This window comes from Cololabis saira, chromosome 12 (genome assembly GCF_033807715.1).
Source record: "Cololabis saira isolate AMF1-May2022 chromosome 12, fColSai1.1, whole genome shotgun sequence".
NCBI classification, from domain to species: domain Eukaryota; kingdom Metazoa; phylum Chordata; class Actinopteri; order Beloniformes; family Belonidae; genus Cololabis; species Cololabis saira.
In genome coordinates, this window is record NC_084598.1 from 10,647,954 (window position 1) to 10,668,368 (window position 20,415).

The window sequence follows — 20,415 nt, forward strand, 5'->3', positions numbered from 1 at the left end:
ATATAAAGTGGTCTCTTTTTGGATATGTGCCATGACAAAACAGCCCTTAGACCTCACTGTTTGCAGAGAAATGTATCGTACACTTTCAGAACCTCCTTAGTGTCACGTCCTGGGGTACAAACGTGTTAAATGATACAAACCTGATCACCAGACCGAAAACAGAAATGCAATCTTTTTTAAAAATGGATACAGTATCTGAAGTCTAAAACTATATGGTAGAAGACTTTAATTTTGGGGATGTGTTGTGTCTGTGTAGAGTCCAGCAGTGGATGTGTGGATGTAGATGTTGATGTCGACCGGGACCAAATGTTAAATCCCAGTGAAATGGCTGAATCCAGAGGAACTACAAACTCCACAATGTCAGTCATCAATCAAGCGAAAGCAAAGAAGGTCCATTGGAAACAGAATACGTCTGGTAAGACAGGGACTTTTGGCTGCATATGGGATTGTTGCATCTGCCTGTCACAGATAAGCATGCATGTACCAGTTGCATGACATACTATGGCCAAAGAAGTTGTATTTATAGTTGAAATCGTGATTATTTGGGATTTTTTGAGTGAAGTAAATGTTTGAACAAGCATATGAACCTGTTGGTAAATGCTGTGCACGACGCTACTGATCAAATTCTTGGAAATCAAAGGAAAAAAATCCAACCTTTGGCTTTCCACACAGCACTAATAGAGACGTTCACATGCCTGCAGAAAAAAGTATCATGTTTATAACTATAAATCAGTATTGGATCAGTTTTGTTTTTAATGATTACATTTGATGATGATAATTAGCTAGGACACTTTCTAAATAAATAACGTTGGAATGCAGTTGTGCAGATCATACACAAAGTCCACCCTGTCAAGCCTTGTGTGTGTTTGTTAAACAGGGGACGGAAGTGACAATGAAGCAAGTGATGCTGATGAAGATGCTGACTCTGCTGGCCACAACAAGGATCAGAGAAGTTCCAAGCGAAGTTCCAAGCAAGGCAAAAAGACCACAGGCAATGGTAACTGACCACACATAGGGCCCGATTTACTAAAGATTTGCGTGTGTAAAAACGTGTGCAAACTTGACAGCACCCGCAAACCAAAGTGCCAGCTGATCTACTAACAGCGCATTTGAGGACTGCGTCTCTCAAATGCGCAAAATAGCACACGCAATCCATTTAGTACTTTTGCCCTGATGAATAATCAATATGGGGCGTACCCACCAGAAATCCCTAAATACTGGGAGGGAAAGATGCAAATATGTCAATTTACCACGCGCAATGAGATTTACCAAGCCTGAAAGTTTTTGCGTGGATTGTGATTGCGTCTGTATTTAATACGTTCGAAAGGAAGGTGCTAATCTCCACATGCAAAAGGAGAAATATTTTATTTGAATGTTAAATCGAGTATTATTCAGCAAAAGGTTGCCACAGGAGGCACATTCATTTTTTTATTTGTGAAAATAAATAAATCCTGTGTTTTCATGGAGAAAAAAGTGTTTCTCATTGTGCGCCTATACTTGTTCTGCAGTCATACCCCGGTGTTGTGCCGTATTCAGCACCCCTGCCGTGAAAAGCACCCCCTCGTCTGACAAAAATTATATTCTCATTCCGTGTTCTGTTCATGTTCTGTTGTCCATGTTCTGTTTAGCGTCCAGTTTTGTGTTAATGATTCATGTTAAAATGCGCTCATGGATTCGGGTAAAAAAAAAAAAATCGGGTAAATGGTTATTGATATCATTAATTAATAGCCTGCTTACTGTGTTGTCTTCCATAATATTTGTAAATATATATAATATAAACTCCTAAGTATGTGTTTGTGTGAGTGTGTATATATAAATATATTGAAGTGTCAGTGTGTTGTTTTTTTTCTTGGTCTACTTATCATTGAATATACGAGGGGGTGCTTTTCACGGCAGGGGTGCTGAATACGGCACAACAATTTGCCTCTTCCACTAATATCTCTACAACTCCAACTCGTCAAATTTCATTTTGCGCTTGCGACTATATCCTGCTTTCCATCCAGACTCTCCATGGCGCAAAGTTTGCGCCGCAAACCGTAAGACGCGCAACACCTCATTTAAATACTGCTGTTTGCACCTGTTATCAATTGCGCACGCAATCTTAGTTGATCACCCGCAAAACACACAACAACAGCACGCGCAAACCTTTTCAGTGCACACGCAATTTAGTACTCTTTATTTAGGATCTTAGTAAATCGGGCCCATAATGTATTATGACATTGTTTGGTTTGTCGTCTATAAATGGGTCAAAAGATTCGCTTCTCTCCAGGTTGTTTTCTAAACTGTATAAACTAATTATAAACGACCCTTTCGTTATATTAATCTAAGTTTCTATTCGTTTTTGAAGCTTTTTACTGAAAAAAACAAACTACCTCACCATGTTGGATTCTACTGCCTCGTAGCTCTCGCGATACTACCACATGTCGTGGTGCGTTCACTGAACCTCTCCTCTCCTCTTGACTCCTCTCAAATCAGTTCTGATTTCAATTTATTTTGATTTTCTAATCAACTCAAGTCAGTTTCAGACACAAAACAAATTTTGGGGGGAAATCAGAGGGAAAAATCCAACCTTTGGCTTTACACACAGCACTTATAGAGATGTTCAGTTGCCTGCACACACAAGTATCATGTAACTATAAATCAGTATAAATAACTTTGGAATGCAGTTGTGCAGATCATACACAAAGTCCACCCTGTTCAAGCCTTGTGTGTGTTTCTTAAACAGGGAGGATCATGGATCCAAATGAGGACGGAAGTGACAATGAAGCAAGTGATTCTGATGAAGATGCTGACTCTGCTGGCCACAACAAGGATCAGAGAAGTTCCAAGCAAAGTTCCAAGCGAGGCAAAAAGACCAGAGTCAATGGTAACTGACCACACATGATGTATTATGACAATGTTTGGTTGTATAGATTAGTGATCCCACGACTCTTTGAGGTTCCTCTACTAAATGAGCCACTTCTTATTGCTCCACAACTTCTTTTATGAGTAGTACTGAATGACCACTCACATCAGTGATGACAGGTCTGATTGTATAGTGTATATTCATGTAGCAAGCATTCTGTTTCTTACGTGCCTTTGTTTGATAAGCCTCACAAAAGTATGACTCTCCTAAATGCCATTGTGCAACATCCAAAACTAAACATTTTGTATAGTCTTGAAATGGGTTCCATGGGATTGTTGGATCTGCCTGTCACAATCAAGCATGCATGTATCAGTTGCATGACATACTATAGCCAAAGAAATTGAATTTATTGTTGCAGTTGTGATTTTGTTTGTTTTTTATCTTGAGTTATTTTTATTTTCTTTTATTTTTTGAGTTATTTAAAAGTACATTTTTGAAAAAGCACATGATCCTGCTGGTAAAAGGTGTACACTACTAATTGAAGGTTTTGTCTTCTTCTGTGAGCAACACGGCCGGGAACAGCTGCCAATTTCCCAAATCAAGTCAAATCAGTTCTGATTTCAATTTATTTTGATTTTCTAATCAACTCAGGTCAATTTCAGACACAAAACTAATTTTTTGGGGAAATCAGAGGGAAAAATCCAACCTTTGGCTTTACACACAGCACTAATAGAGATGTTCAGTTACCTGCAGACGCAAGTATCATGTTTATAACTATAAATCAGTATTGGATCCGTTTTTTTTATTATTAAATGTGATTATTATCATTAGCTAGGACATTTTCTAAATAAATACCGTTGGAATGCAATTGTGCAGATCATACACAAAGTCCACCCTGTTCAAGCCTTGTGTGTGTTTCTTAAACAGGGAGGATCATGGATCCAAATGAGGACGGAAGTGACAGTGAAGCAAGTGATTCTGATGAAGATGCTGACTCTGCTGGCCTCAGCAAGGATCAGAAAAGTTCCAAGCGAGGCAAAAAGACCACAGATGCAGTCAATGGTAACTGACCACACATGATGTATTATGACATTGTTTGGTTGTATAGATTAGTGATCCCACGACTCTTTGAGATTCCTCTATTAAATGAGCCACTTCTTATTGCTCCACAACTTCTTTTATGATTAGTACTCAATGACCACTCACATCAGTGATGACAGGTCTGATTGTATAGTGTTTATTCATGTAGCAAGCATTTTGTTTCTTACGTGCCTTTATTTGATGAGCCTAACAAAAGTATGACTCTCTTAAATGTCATTTTGCAACATCCAAAACTAAACATTGTATTGTTCTCAACTAGTTCTCATGACTATGTAAGGAAACAGCAGCATATTGTCATTTCAACAGGTAAAAATTCATCTCCTGAAGACCAGGGTCAGTGTGAGGAGACTGAAGATGTCAGTGAGCATTCAACACATACGAAACGCAAGAGACAAGGCCCACTGGTGGAGGATTCAGTGCTCGGTGAGTGATCACAACAACTGAATCGCAGCCACATTTCTAGAAAGGGCTGCAACAAAAATTATGATTTCTTTTTTTTTTTTACTGAAAAAAATAAGATAAAAACTTTTTTTATTATTACTATTTATTGGTACTAATTACATTTTTTTTTTAAAAGCCTAAAATTGTAACATTTTATAAGGCAAAAAATCTGTAAAGTGTTAACTTCTTTGAACCTCTGTTTTAAAGGCAAAATTGCGAAGGATTATTTTTTTCCATGCTCTTCACAGACAACTACATTATATCCATTATATGAGCTATTGTAATTTTGTAATTTTGTCTTTTTTCTTTTTCCCTTTTTTTCAAGTGTGTTGCTGTTGTCAAATTATATATTTTTATTTATTCATTTATTTATTTTAATTTGGTGAAGTTGGTCAGAGATAGGTTCAGTTTTTTTCTTGCCAAATGATCTTAAACAGTTATTCAAAAGATAAAATAAAATAAACACACTGTTCCTCAAACAATTGAGAGATGATACTAAGACTATCAAACTTTTAACTGTTCTTAGATCCGGGTGTTCAGTTCATCTGGGGTTTGTCTGATGTCCATGCCATCATTAATGAGGAAGCTGAGCTAACCTGCAAGCTCAGCAGTGAAGACTGTGAGGGAGTCTGGCTCAGAGATGGTAAAAAGGTTAGTTATAAACTTTTTTCTTGTCCGGTTCAGGGTAGCTGGTTGTTAAAGTGCATAACGGCAGCTTAGAACAATAGCAGAGCTTTTTATGCTCTGTGCCAGAGGTGTGTGTCTCTGTAGTTGTGTGTGTGTGGGTGTGAACTTGCACTTGTCTATGCAGATGACCATGGAACCAGTAATTTGTCGTAGCTGTGCAGACTAATCTGCTTTCCCGCTTCATTGGGCATGACTGCACGGCTGCTTCTTCTGTGTGCTGAAAGTTTCCACATAATGCCATTGAAATAAAGTCAGACTGATTTCATATTTATAAATTAATTTAAAAAACATATGCCTTTCTTATGAGCATGAAGACATAATTAACATAACAAACTGTTGTGAGTGTACAAATGCACAAGTTTGGCTTGAATCAAAATCATGTAATCACATTACCATGACCCTTTCTGTTGTCCTTGTATTCATGCTGCATGTCTTTAAAACAATAAATAATAAATGTGAGAAAAAGCACAGCTGAAGCGAAATCCTTCTGGGGGTCTGGGGTCTTTATTTTCATAACTTTGCTCCATTTCCTATCAGATATCCCCGGACGATAATGTGTCCATCACTAAAGATGGACCGGTCCATAAGTTACTCATAATCAAGTGCAGTGAAGAGCATTCTGGGAAATACCGTTTTGAGGCAGATGGTCGTAAAACAGAGGCGATGATCAACGTCAAAGGTTTGATATTTTGTTTAGAAAGCAAACTTATTGCATTTAAAACCCTAATAAAAAATAAAGGAAAATAATCTTAGCACAGATCATCACTCCAACCACCCTGAAAGTGATACTTTCTTTTTTAGATCCCCCAAGGTTTGATGGCGAAGACCTCCGTACTTTCACTGAGCCTTTGACAGTTAAAGCAGGACACAATGCTGTTTTCAAACTGCAGTTTGTTGGCCACAAACCTATAAAGATTCAGTGGTTCAAAGAAGGAGAAGAGCTCCAAGATGACAACAATACAAAGATAGAGAAATCTGCCTGTCACAGCCGTCTGCTGCTGAGCAGATGCCAGAGGAAGGACACAGGAGAGATCAAGCTCAAGCTCAAGAACGAGCATGGCTTCACTGAGGCATTCTCACAGCTTGTTGTGCTTGGTGAGTTACAACATGATCAAAAAAATCAGATGTTAAGGTAGGTACTTCTTTTCATTTCCCTATCTCTCTCTGTCTCTCTCATTAAAAATGAGAGCTGATTCTGATGAAAATACTGGCACATGCAACATGAAGTATATGGGTAACGGTGGTGACATACAGTAGATGAAGCTCTCTTCTGACACTGAGCTAACAAGCAGAAAAGCAGATCTGTTTGTCTTTTAAAAATGACCAGTGCAGACATATCCTCAGTTAATGTTATCGGATTTGAAGTCTGCAGACCATCCCATAGGCATCACCCCTTCCACATCTCCCTACTCTTCCGAGTTTGACAGCTTGCTGTCTTGACAACTCTCAGATCAGCTAAACAGCATCTAGTTAAGGTTATAAGGTCACTGCCCAATGTCACCCATACTTAAATCTGTCCCTGAAGCCTAATGAATGAACATTGACAGGTAGAAGTACATTTACTTTTTGTTTGTCTGCCTGGCGATCTTCTTTATGTGCCCTGTCCCTTCAACAAGGACTGGTCTGTTGGTATTCCTGCCAAGTAGAAACCGAACACTGATTCAAAATTTTAAATTCAAGGTTAAAGATAAAAAAAAAACGTATTTTCCGGACTATACTGTAAGTCGCTCCGGAGTACAAGTCGCACCAGCCATAAAATGCATAAAAAAGAACGAAAAAACATATATAAGTTGCACTGGAGTATATGTCGCATTTTTGCGAGAAAATGCAAATTTGGGGGAAATTTATTTTATAAAATCAAACACCAAGAACAGACATGTCATCTTGAAAGGCAATTTAAAATAAGAAATAGAATAGAGGCAACAACAGGCTGAATGATTGTATGGTATGCTTACAGTATGTTACATGACACAACTGAGAACGTGCCTGGTATGTATAACATAACATATTAAGAGTTATTCAGATAACTATAGGATAAATAACATGCTCAGAAGTTTACCAAACCATCCGTGTCAGACTCATCGTCAGTTGCAGTTTGCCGTCTTGCGGTTTAGTGTGAAAATAACATGTGAAATGATATAACGGTAATCATGTGTTAATAATTTCTCACATAAGTCGCTCCAGAGTATAAGTCGCACCACCGGCCAAACTATGAGAAAAAATGCGACTCCCTACAAATAAATTAACTGTTGCAGTAGTCGTGATTTAAGTCTCTTCAAAGATTCAGTGTAGAAGTTTATTGCTGTGGGCAAGAAGGAGCTCCTGTAGTGCACCATGTCAGGTGTCAGCTGATTTGTGGTGCCGGTAACAAACACCCCACTCTCACCAAAGCCTCCCTTCTCCTGGTAATTACACACAATAAAGTGGGCAATGCTTCAGAGTCTTGGTCTCTGGTTTCAGAGGTGAACCACAAAGCGTTTTCACATGACTAACCAACATTTTTGCCAGTGTTCTTTGAGTCATTCCATCTAAACCAGCAAATAAAGATACTAGCAACGTCTGCCTCATATCCACTGAAGCCAACAAATGACTGAGCTGGTTTATCGCATTTATCACATGTAGGCTTCTTCAAAGATAGCTGTGACCCTGTAAGCCGAAAATGTAAAATGCAACATAAATTTCCAGCTGTTCTACTTGAATTTCCGGTTTTATTGCACAACTATACCTCACCCAAAAGCAGAAGTAACTGAAAAAGCACATGCATTATAAAATGCTTCACTTTAGGAAGCATTGGTTATGTGTCCTACTTATACCCCTAGAGAGGGTGTCAGATCTAAAATCAGCAGATAACAGATTGCTTCAAAGCTTCGGTGAACATCCATTAAAAAATCCATTAAAACGTTAAATGTATTTCAGAACCTGACCAAAATTATCATAAAACTTCAAGTTTGCTGCTTTTTTTTTGTTTGGTTTTTGACCTCAGATTTAAAGATTTACGTTTTGTTTAGTTTTTCTTCAATTGTAGAGCATTTCTTTGTGTTTCAGACAAACCAACTTCACCTCTGGGTCCTGTAGAGGTAATTGAGAGTTCAGCCAACTGTATTGAATTCAGCTGGAGGCCACCAAAGGATGATGGTGGTTCACCAGTGATTAAGTACCTACTTGAGCGTCAACAAGTGGGACGGAACACCTGGAAGAAAATTGGGGAAATGCCCACTGTGCCCAGATACCGTGATACAAATGTGGACCGTGGACGGAGATATTGGTATCACATTCGGGCAGTGACTTTAGAGGGTACAAGTGAATTGATGGAAACTGACGACATGCAAGCTGGCATGTTTGGTAAGCCAAATCAGTATTAAAGAACAATAATATGCATTATAGTACGAGTTCATTAAATACATCACTCTATCATTGTACTGTCAAATGACAAGTGTCCACTTAGATCACTTCATGGTCCAGGGCACCGTTAATGTAACTATGACATAATCTCCAAATTCATTTAAACAAAAACTGCAATATTTCAATGTTTTTTGTTGGCTGTGGTGTTTAATCTATAAACCTATAGTAAAGGTAGAGGTAAAAGGTCCATTTAGCAGCGTGACTGTGTGCACCCAATCCATACAGGGAGCAATCTCGTAGGAGCATAAAGCATTATCAAGGAAAGGCAAGTTTATTTATTTCGTACAATTCAACAACAAGGTGATACAAAGTGCTTTACAGAGACATTACAACATCATCACATAGCAGAAAATAAAAGCATGGTTTAAGATTTAAACAAGAGGAAAGAAAGAAAAAAGAGCAATAGATAAAACCAGTAGTTAAAATGCGATCAAGTCTTAAACTCAAGCTTAAAAGTAGCAGTGCAGATTTTGAACTTTATCCGAATGTAGCTGAGAAACAGGTGTGTTTTCAACCTGGATATAAATAAACTGAGTTTTCAGCTGATCTGAGGCTTTCTGGGAGTTTATTCCAGAGCATATGTGGAGCATAGAAGCTGAATACAGCTCCTCCCTGTCTGGCTCTGACTCTGGGAACTGATAAAAGACTGAATCGATTACCTGATTACCTGAGGGGTGTTAGAAGGTTCATACTGGGTTGGGAGGTCACTGATGTTTTTTGATCCTAACTCATTCAGAGCTTTATAGACCAGCGTCAGAACGTTTAAGTGTATCCTCTGATGGACAGGCAGCCAGTGTTAAGACCTAAGAGCTGGACTAATGTGGTCAATTTTTTTGGTCGGAGGACTCAAGTAGGTCTGTGGTGATTTGTAATCACCAGAGCTCCAGAGACAATTACCTCAGCTATGGTAGTTTATTTTGTTGTTCTTTGTAATCTGTGCCAGTGGGAGCATGTAGATGTTAAGCAGAATGGAAACATGGGAAACTCCACATAATTGTCTGCTCAGATGTAAAGTTACATACTGACACAAAGTAATTCCTGTTCTCTAAGTATGTTTTCAACCAGTTTAGTACAGTTCAAGAAACACCCGCCCTGTTCTCCAGTCATTTGAGTAAAATATTGTGGTCAACTGTATTAAATGCTGCACTGAGATTCAGTAAAACTAAGACATTATTCAATTCAATTCAATTCAATGTTATTTATATAGCGTCTAATACAACAAAAGTTGTCTCTAGACACTTTCCAGAGACCCATACCCAGAACATGACCCCCGAGCAGTTATTACATAAACAATGGCAGGTAAAAACTCCCCTAGTGGGAGAAAAAACCTTAAGCCAAACAGTGGCAAGGAAAAACTCCCCTTTAGGAGGGAAGAAACCTTGAGCAGGACCAGGCTCATAAGGGGGGACCCTCCTGCCGAAGGCCAGACTGGTGGGTCAGGGACTGCAACAGCACAGCAGGCAGGTGGAAGCAGCAACGGGATGACCAGGGGTGGGGACCGCAGGCCAGCATGCAGCTCCTGAAGCTCCGGCCCAATCATCAAGTCCCAGGTTGGGGTGCAGGGTCGGGGAAAGGTTGAGAAGGGGCAGGGCCAGGGAGAGGAGTCTTGACGGACAAACCTCTCCCCCGCCTGCTCGGGCCGTTACCCTGCCCCTCTCACTCCCACGCTGAAGGTTCCGGTGTCCGGCAGAGGATGCTGCAACATGGACAAAAGAGAAAAAAGGGAGGAGAAGCGGAGGCCAGCACAAGAAACTACAGGAGCAACTCTAACACACCAGAGTTTACACTACCTAGAGATTTACCAACACCAGCTAGAGGTCTACTAAACACTAACTATAGGCTTTACTAAACAGAAATGTTTTAAGTTTAGTTTTAAAGGTGGAGGTGGTGTCAGCTTCCTTAACCCAGATTGGAAGTTGGTTCCATAGTAGTGGTGCCTGATAGCAGAACGCCCGCCCTCCATTCCATCGTCCGTATTCAAGCATATGTCATTTAACACTGGTCAGAGCATCTTTAGTGCTGTTGTGCTATCTAAAACCTGACTGGAAGACATTATAGCAGTTGTTTTGGGTTAAAAGGTAATTGACACAAGCATATCATGGAGGAAGAAAAATCGAGGACCATTACATCGCCCGGATTGGCGTCACCGGGGCCCCTCCCTGGAGCCAGGCCTGGGGTTGGGGCTCGAAGGCGAGCGCCTTGTGGCCGGGTCTTTGCCCATGGGACATGGCCGGGCTCAGCCCGAAATGGCGACGTGGGCCTGCCTTCCCGTAGGCCCACCACCCGCAGGAAGGACCGTGATAAGCTGGTGCCATGTGGACTGGGTAGCAGTCGTAGCGGGGTGCCTCGACGACCCAATCCCTTGATCAAAACTCTCTGAGGGGGGGGCAGAGCTTGTGCGTGAGGTTGAGAGATACCGGCTAGAGATAGTAGGGCTCACCTCCACACATAGCTTGGGCTCTGGAACCCAGCTCCTTGAAAGGGGCCGACAGTGATACCTGGAGGGGCATGATTGGGAGGAACGGCCTCCCCGATCTGAACCAAACGGTGTTTTGTTGTTGGACTTCTGTGCTAGTCACGGTTTGTCCATAACGAACACCATGTTCGAGCATAAGGATGTCCATCAGTGCACGTGGCGCCAGGACACCCTAGGCCGGAGGTCAATGATCGACTTTGTTGTCGTTTCATTTGACCTTCGGCCGTATGTCTTGGACACCCGGGTGAAGAAAGGGGCTGAGCTGTCAACTGATCACCACCTGGTGGTGGGGATGCACTGGCGGAGGAGGAAGTTGGACAGACCGGGCAGACCCAAACGGATAGTGAGGGTCTGTTGGCAACGTCTGCCTGAGCCCTCTGTCAGGGACGTCTTCAACTCTCACCTCCGAGAGAACTTCTCTCAGATTCCAGGGGAGGCGGGGGACATTGACCGTGTGGACCATGTTTTCTCTGCCTCCCTTGTCGACGCGGCGGCTCGAAGTTGTGGACGCAAGGTCTCCGGTGCCTGTCGTGGCAGCAATCCTAGAACCCGGTGGTGGACACCGGAAGTAAAAGATGCTATCAGACTGAAGAAGGAGTCCTACCGGGCTATGTTAGCCTGTGGGACTCCTGACACAGTAGATAGGTACCGGCAGGCCAAGCAAGCCGCAGCTCGGGCAGTCCTGGAGGCAAAAACTCTAGTCTGGGAGGAGTTCAGTGAGGCCATGGAAGAAGACTTTCGGTCGGCCTCGAGGAAATTCTGGCGGACCGTTCGGTGCCTCAGAAGGGGGAAGCAGTACTCTGCCGGCACCATTTACGGTGCGGGTGGGAAGCTGTTGACCTCGACTGGGGACATCGTCAGACGGTGGAAGGAATACTTCGAGGATCTCCTCAATCCGACTGATATGCCTTCCATTGAGGAAGCAGAGAGTGTGGGGATGTACTCATCCATCACCCAAGCCGAGGTCACTGAGGTGGTTCGTAAGCTCCTCAGTGGCAGGGCACCGGGGGTGGATGAGATTCGTCCTGAGTACCTCAAGTCTCTGGATGTCGTAGGGCTGTCTTGGTTGACACGCCTCTGCGACATTGCATGGAGGAAGGGGACAGTGCCGCTGGAGTGGCAAACCTGGGTGGTGGTCCCTCTTTTTAAAAGGGGGGACCGGAGAGTGTGTTCCAACTATAGGGGGATCACACTGCTCAGCCTCCCCGGGAAAGTCTACGCCAGGGTACTGGAGAGGAGAATACGGCTGATGGTTGAACCTCGGATTCAGGAGGAACAATGCGGTTTTCGTCCCGGTCGTGGAACACTGGACCAGCTCTATGCCCTCCGCAGGGTGCTTGAGGGTTCATGGGAATTTGCCCAACCAGTCTACATGCGCTTTGTGGATCTGGAGAAGGCATTTGACCGTGTCCCTCGTGCCATTCTGTGGGGGGTGCTCAGTGAGTATGGAGTCCGGGGCCCTCTATTAAGGGCTGTCCGATCTCTATATGATTGGAGCAGGAGTTTGGTTTGCATTGCTGGCAGTAGGTCAGACTTGTTCCTGGTGCAGGTTGGACTCCGACAGGGCTGCCCTTTGTCACCGGTCCTGTTCATCATTTTTATGGACAGGATTTCTAGGCGTAGCCAGGGGCCCGGAGGGGATCCCGTTTGGGAACCTCGGGATTTCATCTCTGCTTTTTGCGGATGATGTTGTCCTGTTGGCTTCATCGGACCGGGACCTTCAGCATGTGCTGGGGCGGTTTGAGGCCAAGTGCGACGCAGCAGGGATGAGAATCAGCACCTCCAAAACTGAGGCCGTGGTTCTCCACCGGGAAAGGGTGGAGAAGTCCTGCCTCAGGTGGAGGAGTTCAAGTATCTCGGTGAGTTCAAGTTCACGAGTGTGGGAACGATGGCGCGTGAGATTGACAGACGGATCGGTGCAGCGTCCGCAGTTATGCGGTTGGTGTACCAGACCGTCTTGGTGAAGAAGGAGCTGAGTCAAAAGCCGAAACTTGCGATTTACCGGTCAATCTATACACCTACCCTCACCTATGGTCATGAACTTTGGGTAATGACAAACTTGCGTGCGCACAAAACAGGGCTTGAAAGATGCGCACGCCACCTTCTACGCAAAGGTTGGGATTTAAAAAAAAACACTTGTGCGTATCTCTACGCAAACTTTGATCCTAGCGCACAGACATTTTGAAGATATGGGGAACTGGCGACGCAGATGGTGAGGTGATGAAATGACGCCAGATTCATGTCATACTTTTAATGTCATCACATATCAGACTTATAATATAATAGCGCTGATCATGTCCCCCTGTGTTTGAAGCACAGCGTCAGTCAGGACACGGCCACTTCCAGGTGCGCCATGCTCTTTGGACGCTCTGGTGCTGCTGGTGCTGCAGCCACGGTGCCAGGACACGCCGTGCCGGGAACCCCCTTGTCACCCACCGCTTCCAACTGTAGAGTGACTGAGGACATAACAAATAAGTGCCGGGCCACTCTCCTCTTGGCGTCCACATTCAAATCACACCACTTCTTTTTTACTTCTGCTACAGATCTGTCCGTGGCACTCACAGTGTTTACAGCTGCAAAGACGTGCTGCCACTCACTCGCTTTCTTTCTGTTAGTGATGCCACTACTGTGACCACCAAATAATGTCGTTTTCCTGGCCTCCACCTCACAAGCATCTCGAAATTTAGTGGCACGGTGGCTTGGCTCGACACATGACTCATTCATACTGACGCACGGCAGGCTCATTCATATGCAAATACAGTCATGAAGTGCTTTGCATTGACCATTCATGGTAGAAAGTGGGCATGTAGAGGCCGGGATATGAGGCGAAACCCTGTGTGAGAGATCAGGAGCGTTCCATCAGGTCATAGAGATAAAGAGGGGTTTGGCCTTAAAGGGATTGTGACATGAAAAACAAATTTTTCTTGATTTTTTGTGTTTTGTTGGGTGTCTTGACATCAATTACACCCAAAAAACAACAAACTTTTAACATTCAGTGTATTGTGTGCTTTCTGGGATTTTCCGCATAACTATGCAAAAACGGCGCATGTGGTTTGGTGGCGGGCCGTTACGTAACGGCCCGCTAAATCACCGCCCCCTCCACCCAGCTCCCTGCCTCCGCTCCTCTCCAGCGCACCATAAAGGCTGATTTATGGTTCCGCGTTACACCGACGCAGAGCCTACGGCGTAGGGTTACGCTGCGACGCGCAACATACGCTGAACCCTACGGCGTAGGCTCTGCGTCGATTTAACGCGGAACCATAAATGAGGCTTAACACGGAGCTGTTTAGAGCGTCTTTTGTTCTAATCACCGGAGGAAAACTGCTAAGAAGACCCGCGGCCACTGACTGGACTTAAGATAAGGGGACAGTGCTGCTCGCATGCCTTTATTTTTATGATTGTTTGCTGTGGTTCTCCCTGCTGCTCTTCCGTGCATGCTTCGCCTGTCGCTCCGACGCCGCTGTGAGCGTATGGCTGGAGGAGGAGGAGGTTTGGAGGAGGAGCGGAGCAATGATTGACAGGAAAGGGGGGAAAGGAAGCATTTTTCACGGCGCAAAAAAACACTGTAATAAAAAGCCAGGAAAAGAGTACTAAGAGTGAAGTTTTTCTTGTTACACTCTTTTAGACACATTTGAGGGATGTTGGCCAAGACTTTTAATAGTGTTAAAAGCATGTTAAAAATGATGTCACAATACCTTTAAATGTGAGTAACAGAAGTTTTTATTTGATTCAAAATTTTACGGGCTTCCATGGAGGGAGACAAACACAGGAGAGACACGATCTTTTGCTGATTCCTGTCAGCACTTGTGCTGCTACATTTTGGATCAACTGAAAGCTATTCAGACAAATACTTGGTCATCCTGCTAATAATACATTACACTAATCTAGTCTAGAAGTGACAAATATGTGGATTCGTTTTCAGCATCAGCCTGGAAGAGGTGACAAAATGCATTTGATTAATATGCTGTCTAGTGAAGAATGAAAATTACCTTTTTCCTATTCAACAAAATAATTTTTCAACCTGCTGTACGTTTTGAATCTGGTTGGCTCTGAAACCAGAACAGCCTTCTCCATTTCTTTACTGTGTAACTCTTTCTTAATTGAGGGTGTTTGGATCAGATAAAATACCAGAAAATATATGTTTGTTTTTTAAATAAAAGCATTTTTCTCATCTCATAACTTTATTAAATGGTTTGGTTGAGCATTAGCAATAAACTCGCAAAGTTGAACGAGAAATGGGGCATCATTATGGAACATTCCTTTGGCCACATTTTTTACATGTCAAAACAGGTGTGACATATTAGCTCAGTGTGGCACCAGACTAACATGACCCTGGAACCTAAGCAGCTTAATTAAATTCAACCATTATGAATGTCATTCACGTCAGTACTTTTTTTATTTTCTTTCTGCTATGTGACATGTTAAAATGAGTCCATTGAAAAAGGTTCAGTTTTACTAATACCCTTAATGCTCCTAAAACCCAAATGGTCTCCCAAAGTTTGGAGTCCCAAATCAATGATCATAAATATTAAATAGAGAACTAGATTATATGTATGTGTGTACTAATTTATTGTGACCTTTATTGTAGACCAAGATGCTATAAAGCAAAGCCCAGTTCTCTCATGTCAAAAAGGCTTAATACATTGGTACCATCTCCAGAATATAAGTTCTGAACAAAAGAATAATTCATTGGTCCTAATTACAGACTTTACCAGAGGAGTCTGTTTTGTTTCTACATTCCACAGCTTTTCCAGGCCCTCCAGCACCTCCACAGGTAGTCAGTGCTTTTAATGACTGTATAAACCTTTCATGGGCTGCACCAAGTAACACAGGAGGTTCCCGTCTCCTTGGCTATATTTTGGAAAAACACAAGAAGGGAAGTAACCTCTGGACAGTTGTCAATGCTGTGGATGAACTGATCAAAGGTGTGTAAATTAACAGAGCTGAAAGTGAGAACCGTGTGAACCATTACATTGTTGTATGTCCACTTACATTTATTTCACTCTATAATATCTAGAGAAGAAATATGCAGTGAAGGATGTTTTTGAAGGTTTGGAATATGAGTTCAGAGTTTCTGCCATAAACCTCTCAGGAGTTGGAGAATGTAGCAATCCCTCAGCGTTTGTTCACGCACGGGATCCAAAGAGTAGGTATCGCTACTGTTCTAATGTTTCAATAAACAACTGACATGACTCAATTTAAGTGTTTCATATTTGGTTACTATAATACTCCAGAACCACCAGGTAAAGTTACGAACCTGAAGGTGACAGAAACCTTTTACACCAGCATGGGCCTGGCTTGGACCAAACCTGAGGAGAAACCAGGCATTCAGGATGAAGCTAAAGGATATTTTGTTGAGATTCGGCGAGCAGACTGCATTGAATGGTCCCGTTGTAATATCACCCCAGTCATCACGGCTTCCTTCAATGTGAAAGGCCTTAAGTCCATGGACATGTACTGGGTGAGAGTGATAGCTACCAATGATGGAGGTGAAAGTGCACCTGAAGAGTTACCCAACTACATCCGTGCAATGCCTTCACCTAGTAAGTCAACCCCTGTCACAACATTCAGATTGTGATCTTTAGTTGCAGATATGTTGATTTTACAAAACTGCTAAATTAATTGAAGAAAAATCCATTCTCTCCTTATACAATCCTACAACTCAAGGCTCTTGTGAACTCTTCTTGTTCTTTCTTGATTTTCTTTATTCCATCCTGAAGTTGTATATGAACCAAAACAACCCTTTATGTTTTTTCTTTTTCATAGTCAGGCCAAAGTTCACAAACAACAAGATGAAGAGCTTCATGGTGGTGAGGGCAGGAAACTCAGTCAGGATGAGAGTCAACTTTGAGGTGACATTTATTCCTAATCTCCAATGCCAACCAAGCCAAAACAAAATCTATGATTTTATAATAAGTAATCATGGTTATATCTGAAACAGGCCTCACCATGGCCAGATATCTTGTGGTTAAAGGACAATATGCCAGTGACAAAGCGTGCTACAATCAGTAACTCTGATGGCTCATCTCAGCTGCTGATTCCCAGCTCCGAACGATCCGATTCAGGAATCTACTCCATTTCGGTTAAAAATCTTGTTGGGCAGGAAACATACAGTACAGAGATATGGGTTACAGGTAAAGATAAAACTAGACATTTCTTTAGCACTATACATTTGGAATATTATAGAAGATCAACCTTAATAGAGCAACCAAAACTGTTAACTTTGCTTACAGATGACCCAAAGCCTCCTGGACCAGTAGAACTGGAGGAAAACGTGCCTGGAACAGTAACAGTGATCTGGGAACCTTCCACAGATGAGAAACGCGATGACCGTCTCCACTACATGGTATCCAAACTGGACTCTACCAATCGCACATGGACTACAGTGGCTGATAGGCTCTTTAATAACAGGTTCACAGTTTGCAATATAATACAAGGGAGGGAATATCACTTCAGGGTTTATGCCAAAAATGACATGGGCATATCAAATCCCTCAGAATCACCAACCTGGGGGATGAAGAAAAAGAAAGGTGTGTTTGTGTATCATAAACATTGCCAAAATTACAATGAATCATTTTCCTGGAAGAACAAAAAAAAATTATACGATTCTTTCTTTTGCAGATAGAATCGTGGTAAGTGAACCCTCCAGTAAGAACTGTGATCTACGATGTCCTCCGTCCTTCATCGTACCGTTGAAGTTTCACACTGCCAGCAAAGGTTATGAATGCTACATGAGCTGTGCAGTGAAAGGAAACCCAACTCCTCATATCACATGGTATCGAAATCAAATCAGTCTAAACACAGATACCAACTACTACATCTCCAACATCTGTGGAGTTTGCTCCCTGCTAATCCTCCATGTTGGTCCTAAAGATGTGGGAGAATACACGATCACCGCGGTGAACAGCTTAGGTCAAGCTGAATGTTCCACCATGCTCAGTGTCAGAGGTGAGAGGGAAACGTGACTGCTCCTATAGGGAAAAGCAAAAGTATTTGATACTAATTTTTTTCCGTCTCTCTTACACAGATTGACAAAGAAGAGGACACCTCGATTAAGCATTAGCTATCCAGTACATGATGACAGGAGTGGTTGTGCTGCTTGGAAATCAATCAAATGCTAGAACCGCTGCTAATATAAAGATAAATCAGTTATACAATTAAAATGTTTGTATTCCCCTTGGCCCACATTTTAAACATTGTAACTTGGTGTCCTGTTATTCTAATCAACAAATAATTGTAATTTTTTTTATATAATGTCTTGCCAGCTGATTGTTGTCGTAATAAAGTGATGGGACAGCTTCCGGACGTGTTTTACAGCTGATCCAAACCCAAATCTGAAAACAAACAAACAGATACATGCATTGATTTTTGCGTTTAATTGGACTTTTATTTTACTGTACCAGATTCCAAGATGGCTCGAGTTTTGTTTTGTCAACTTCAGATTTTGTCAGGGGTCTATTGTAATTTTGCCAGTTCTTCTCACAATAAATATGTGATGTTCTGGTATTGAAGATATAAAGCAATAAAGATTTTCAGTAGTTATTTAAGGTGTTGAAAAATGTTTGCAGGCTTTTCTTCACACATTCTTGATTGGTGACAAGGCCGACTTGTGGGCCAGTCCCCCTTCCTCCTTAGCCTTTTGAATGTGTGCAAAATGAAATTTGCATTTTCTTATGGATACATGATTAAATATCACTGAAAGATGTGCTCTTGAAGACAGTATATGTTGCTCTAAGCCTTAATGTACTTTTCTTCATTAATGCTGTCATCGCAGAAGTGTAAAGGACCATTTCAAAGAACACTGATGCAGCTATATTAAGCACTGCCATATGGTCCTGGTTTGTGCCTTTGCCCTTTATGCAATGAAATTCCCCCATTCCTTGAATAGTTTGATTATATTATTCACTGTCAGACGAAAAATGTGCAAATCCCTTCCAATGCTTTTTCTCTGATATAGCAGAGTTCCTTTTCCCAACTTTGCTCTTTAAAAACGCAGACTGTATTTGAACCAAATCATCCTTACAGTCGATGTTTGAGATCACATGGTTGAAATAACATCCATATTTTGTCATTTCACCTCTTTACAAGATCTAAATTGTCCATATACAGACTTAATGTGAAATGATAGGCCTGAAATGCGAATTAAATGAGATGAAGCTGACACGTAACGATATGAAATAAATAAAAAAACAAATGTCTTCAAAGAACTAAAAGTCAAAGTAAATAAAAAACTTTTTTTCTTCTTTTTTTCAGTATTATCCTTGTTTTTCTCATTTACAGTTTTCTTCCAGGGTCTAGTTTGAGGTTGTGTTCCCATAAATATACATTTCTATTGGGACAAATAACCAAACACAGCTTGTGCAGGAGGTTAAGAGGTATTGGCTAGAGATAGCCTGGCTCACCTCCACACACAGCTTGGGCTCTGGAACCCAGCTCCTTGAGAGGGGCTGGGCCATCCACTGCTCTGGAGTTGCCCAAGGGTAGCAGCAACGAGCTGGTGTGGGCTTGCTCATAGCTCCCCCTTTCAGCCGCAATGTGTTGGAGTAGCCAGCCCTATTGGAGTTCTTTGGAGGGGTACTTGATAGTACTCCCACTAGGGACACCATTGCTGGGGGACTTCAATGCTCACCTGGGCGATGCCAGTGATACGTGGAGTGGTGTGATTGGGATGGACAGCCTCCCCAATCTGAACTCTAGCGGGGCTCTGTTATTGGACTTCTATGCTAGTAACAGCTTGTCCATAACAAACACCATGTTCAAGCATAAGGGTATCCATCAGTGAATGTGGCACCAGGACACCCTAGACCAGAGGTCGATGATCTACTTTGCCAAGCTGTCAACTGATCACCCCCTGGTGGTGGGTTGGATACACTGGCTGAGGAAGAAGTTGGACAGACCTAAACCTATTGTGAGGGTCAGTTGGGAACATCCTGCCGAGCCTTCTGTCAGAGAGGTTTTCAACTCCCATCTCCGGGAGGACTTCTCCCAGATTCCAAAGGAGGCTGGGGACATTGAGTCTGAGTGGTCCATGTTCTCTGCCTCCATTGTCGACATGGCGGGTGGAAGGTCTCTGGTGCCTGCCATGGTGGTGACCACTGAACCTGGAGTCCTATCGGGCCTTGTTAGCCTGTGGGACTTCTGATGCAGTTGACGGGTACTAGTAGGCCAAGCAAGCCGCAGCTCGGGCGGTCCTGGAAGCATGAGTGAGACCATGGAGGAAGACTGTCAGTCGGCCTCAAAGAAATTCTGGCAAACCGTCTTGCGCTTCAGAAAGGGGAAGCAGTATTTGACCAACACTTTTTACAATGCAGGTAGGGACCTGTTGAAGTCAACTGGGGATATTGTCAGATGGTGGATGGAATCAAAGCCCACCTCTGTAGCCACTAGACTACCACCCCCAACTGCCCTGAGAATCTTAAGTCTCTGGATGGTATAGGGTTGGCTTGGCTGACCTGCCTTTGCA

At 42.6% G+C, this 20,415-nt stretch overlaps 1 protein-coding gene across 1 annotated transcript in view; it reads left to right on the forward strand.

The window, feature by feature from the left end:
• LOC133456208 (immunoglobulin-like and fibronectin type III domain-containing protein 1) overlaps window positions 1-18,469 on the forward strand; it is a 29,144-nt gene extending 10,675 nt beyond the window's left edge. Inside the window, exons 12-28 of the mRNA XM_061734656.1 lie at window positions 257-415; window positions 878-997; window positions 2,726-2,866; window positions 3,773-3,907; window positions 4,253-4,369; window positions 4,914-5,038; window positions 5,612-5,753; window positions 5,876-6,169; window positions 8,120-8,416; window positions 15,698-15,877; window positions 15,970-16,098; window positions 16,187-16,495; window positions 16,719-16,804; window positions 16,894-17,086; window positions 17,186-17,482; window positions 17,574-17,900; window positions 17,980-18,469. Coding sequence (XP_061590640.1) covers window positions 257-415; window positions 878-997; window positions 2,726-2,866; window positions 3,773-3,907; window positions 4,253-4,369; window positions 4,914-5,038; window positions 5,612-5,753; window positions 5,876-6,169; window positions 8,120-8,416; window positions 15,698-15,877; window positions 15,970-16,098; window positions 16,187-16,495; window positions 16,719-16,804; window positions 16,894-17,086; window positions 17,186-17,482; window positions 17,574-17,900; window positions 17,980-17,984 — 3,056 coding nt within the window. The 3' untranslated portion in view covers window positions 17,985-18,469. The remainder of the gene's footprint in view (window positions 1-256; window positions 416-877; window positions 998-2,725; window positions 2,867-3,772; window positions 3,908-4,252; window positions 4,370-4,913; window positions 5,039-5,611; window positions 5,754-5,875; window positions 6,170-8,119; window positions 8,417-15,697; window positions 15,878-15,969; window positions 16,099-16,186; window positions 16,496-16,718; window positions 16,805-16,893; window positions 17,087-17,185; window positions 17,483-17,573; window positions 17,901-17,979) is intronic.
• The last annotated feature ends 1,946 nt before the right edge of the window (window positions 18,470-20,415 follow it).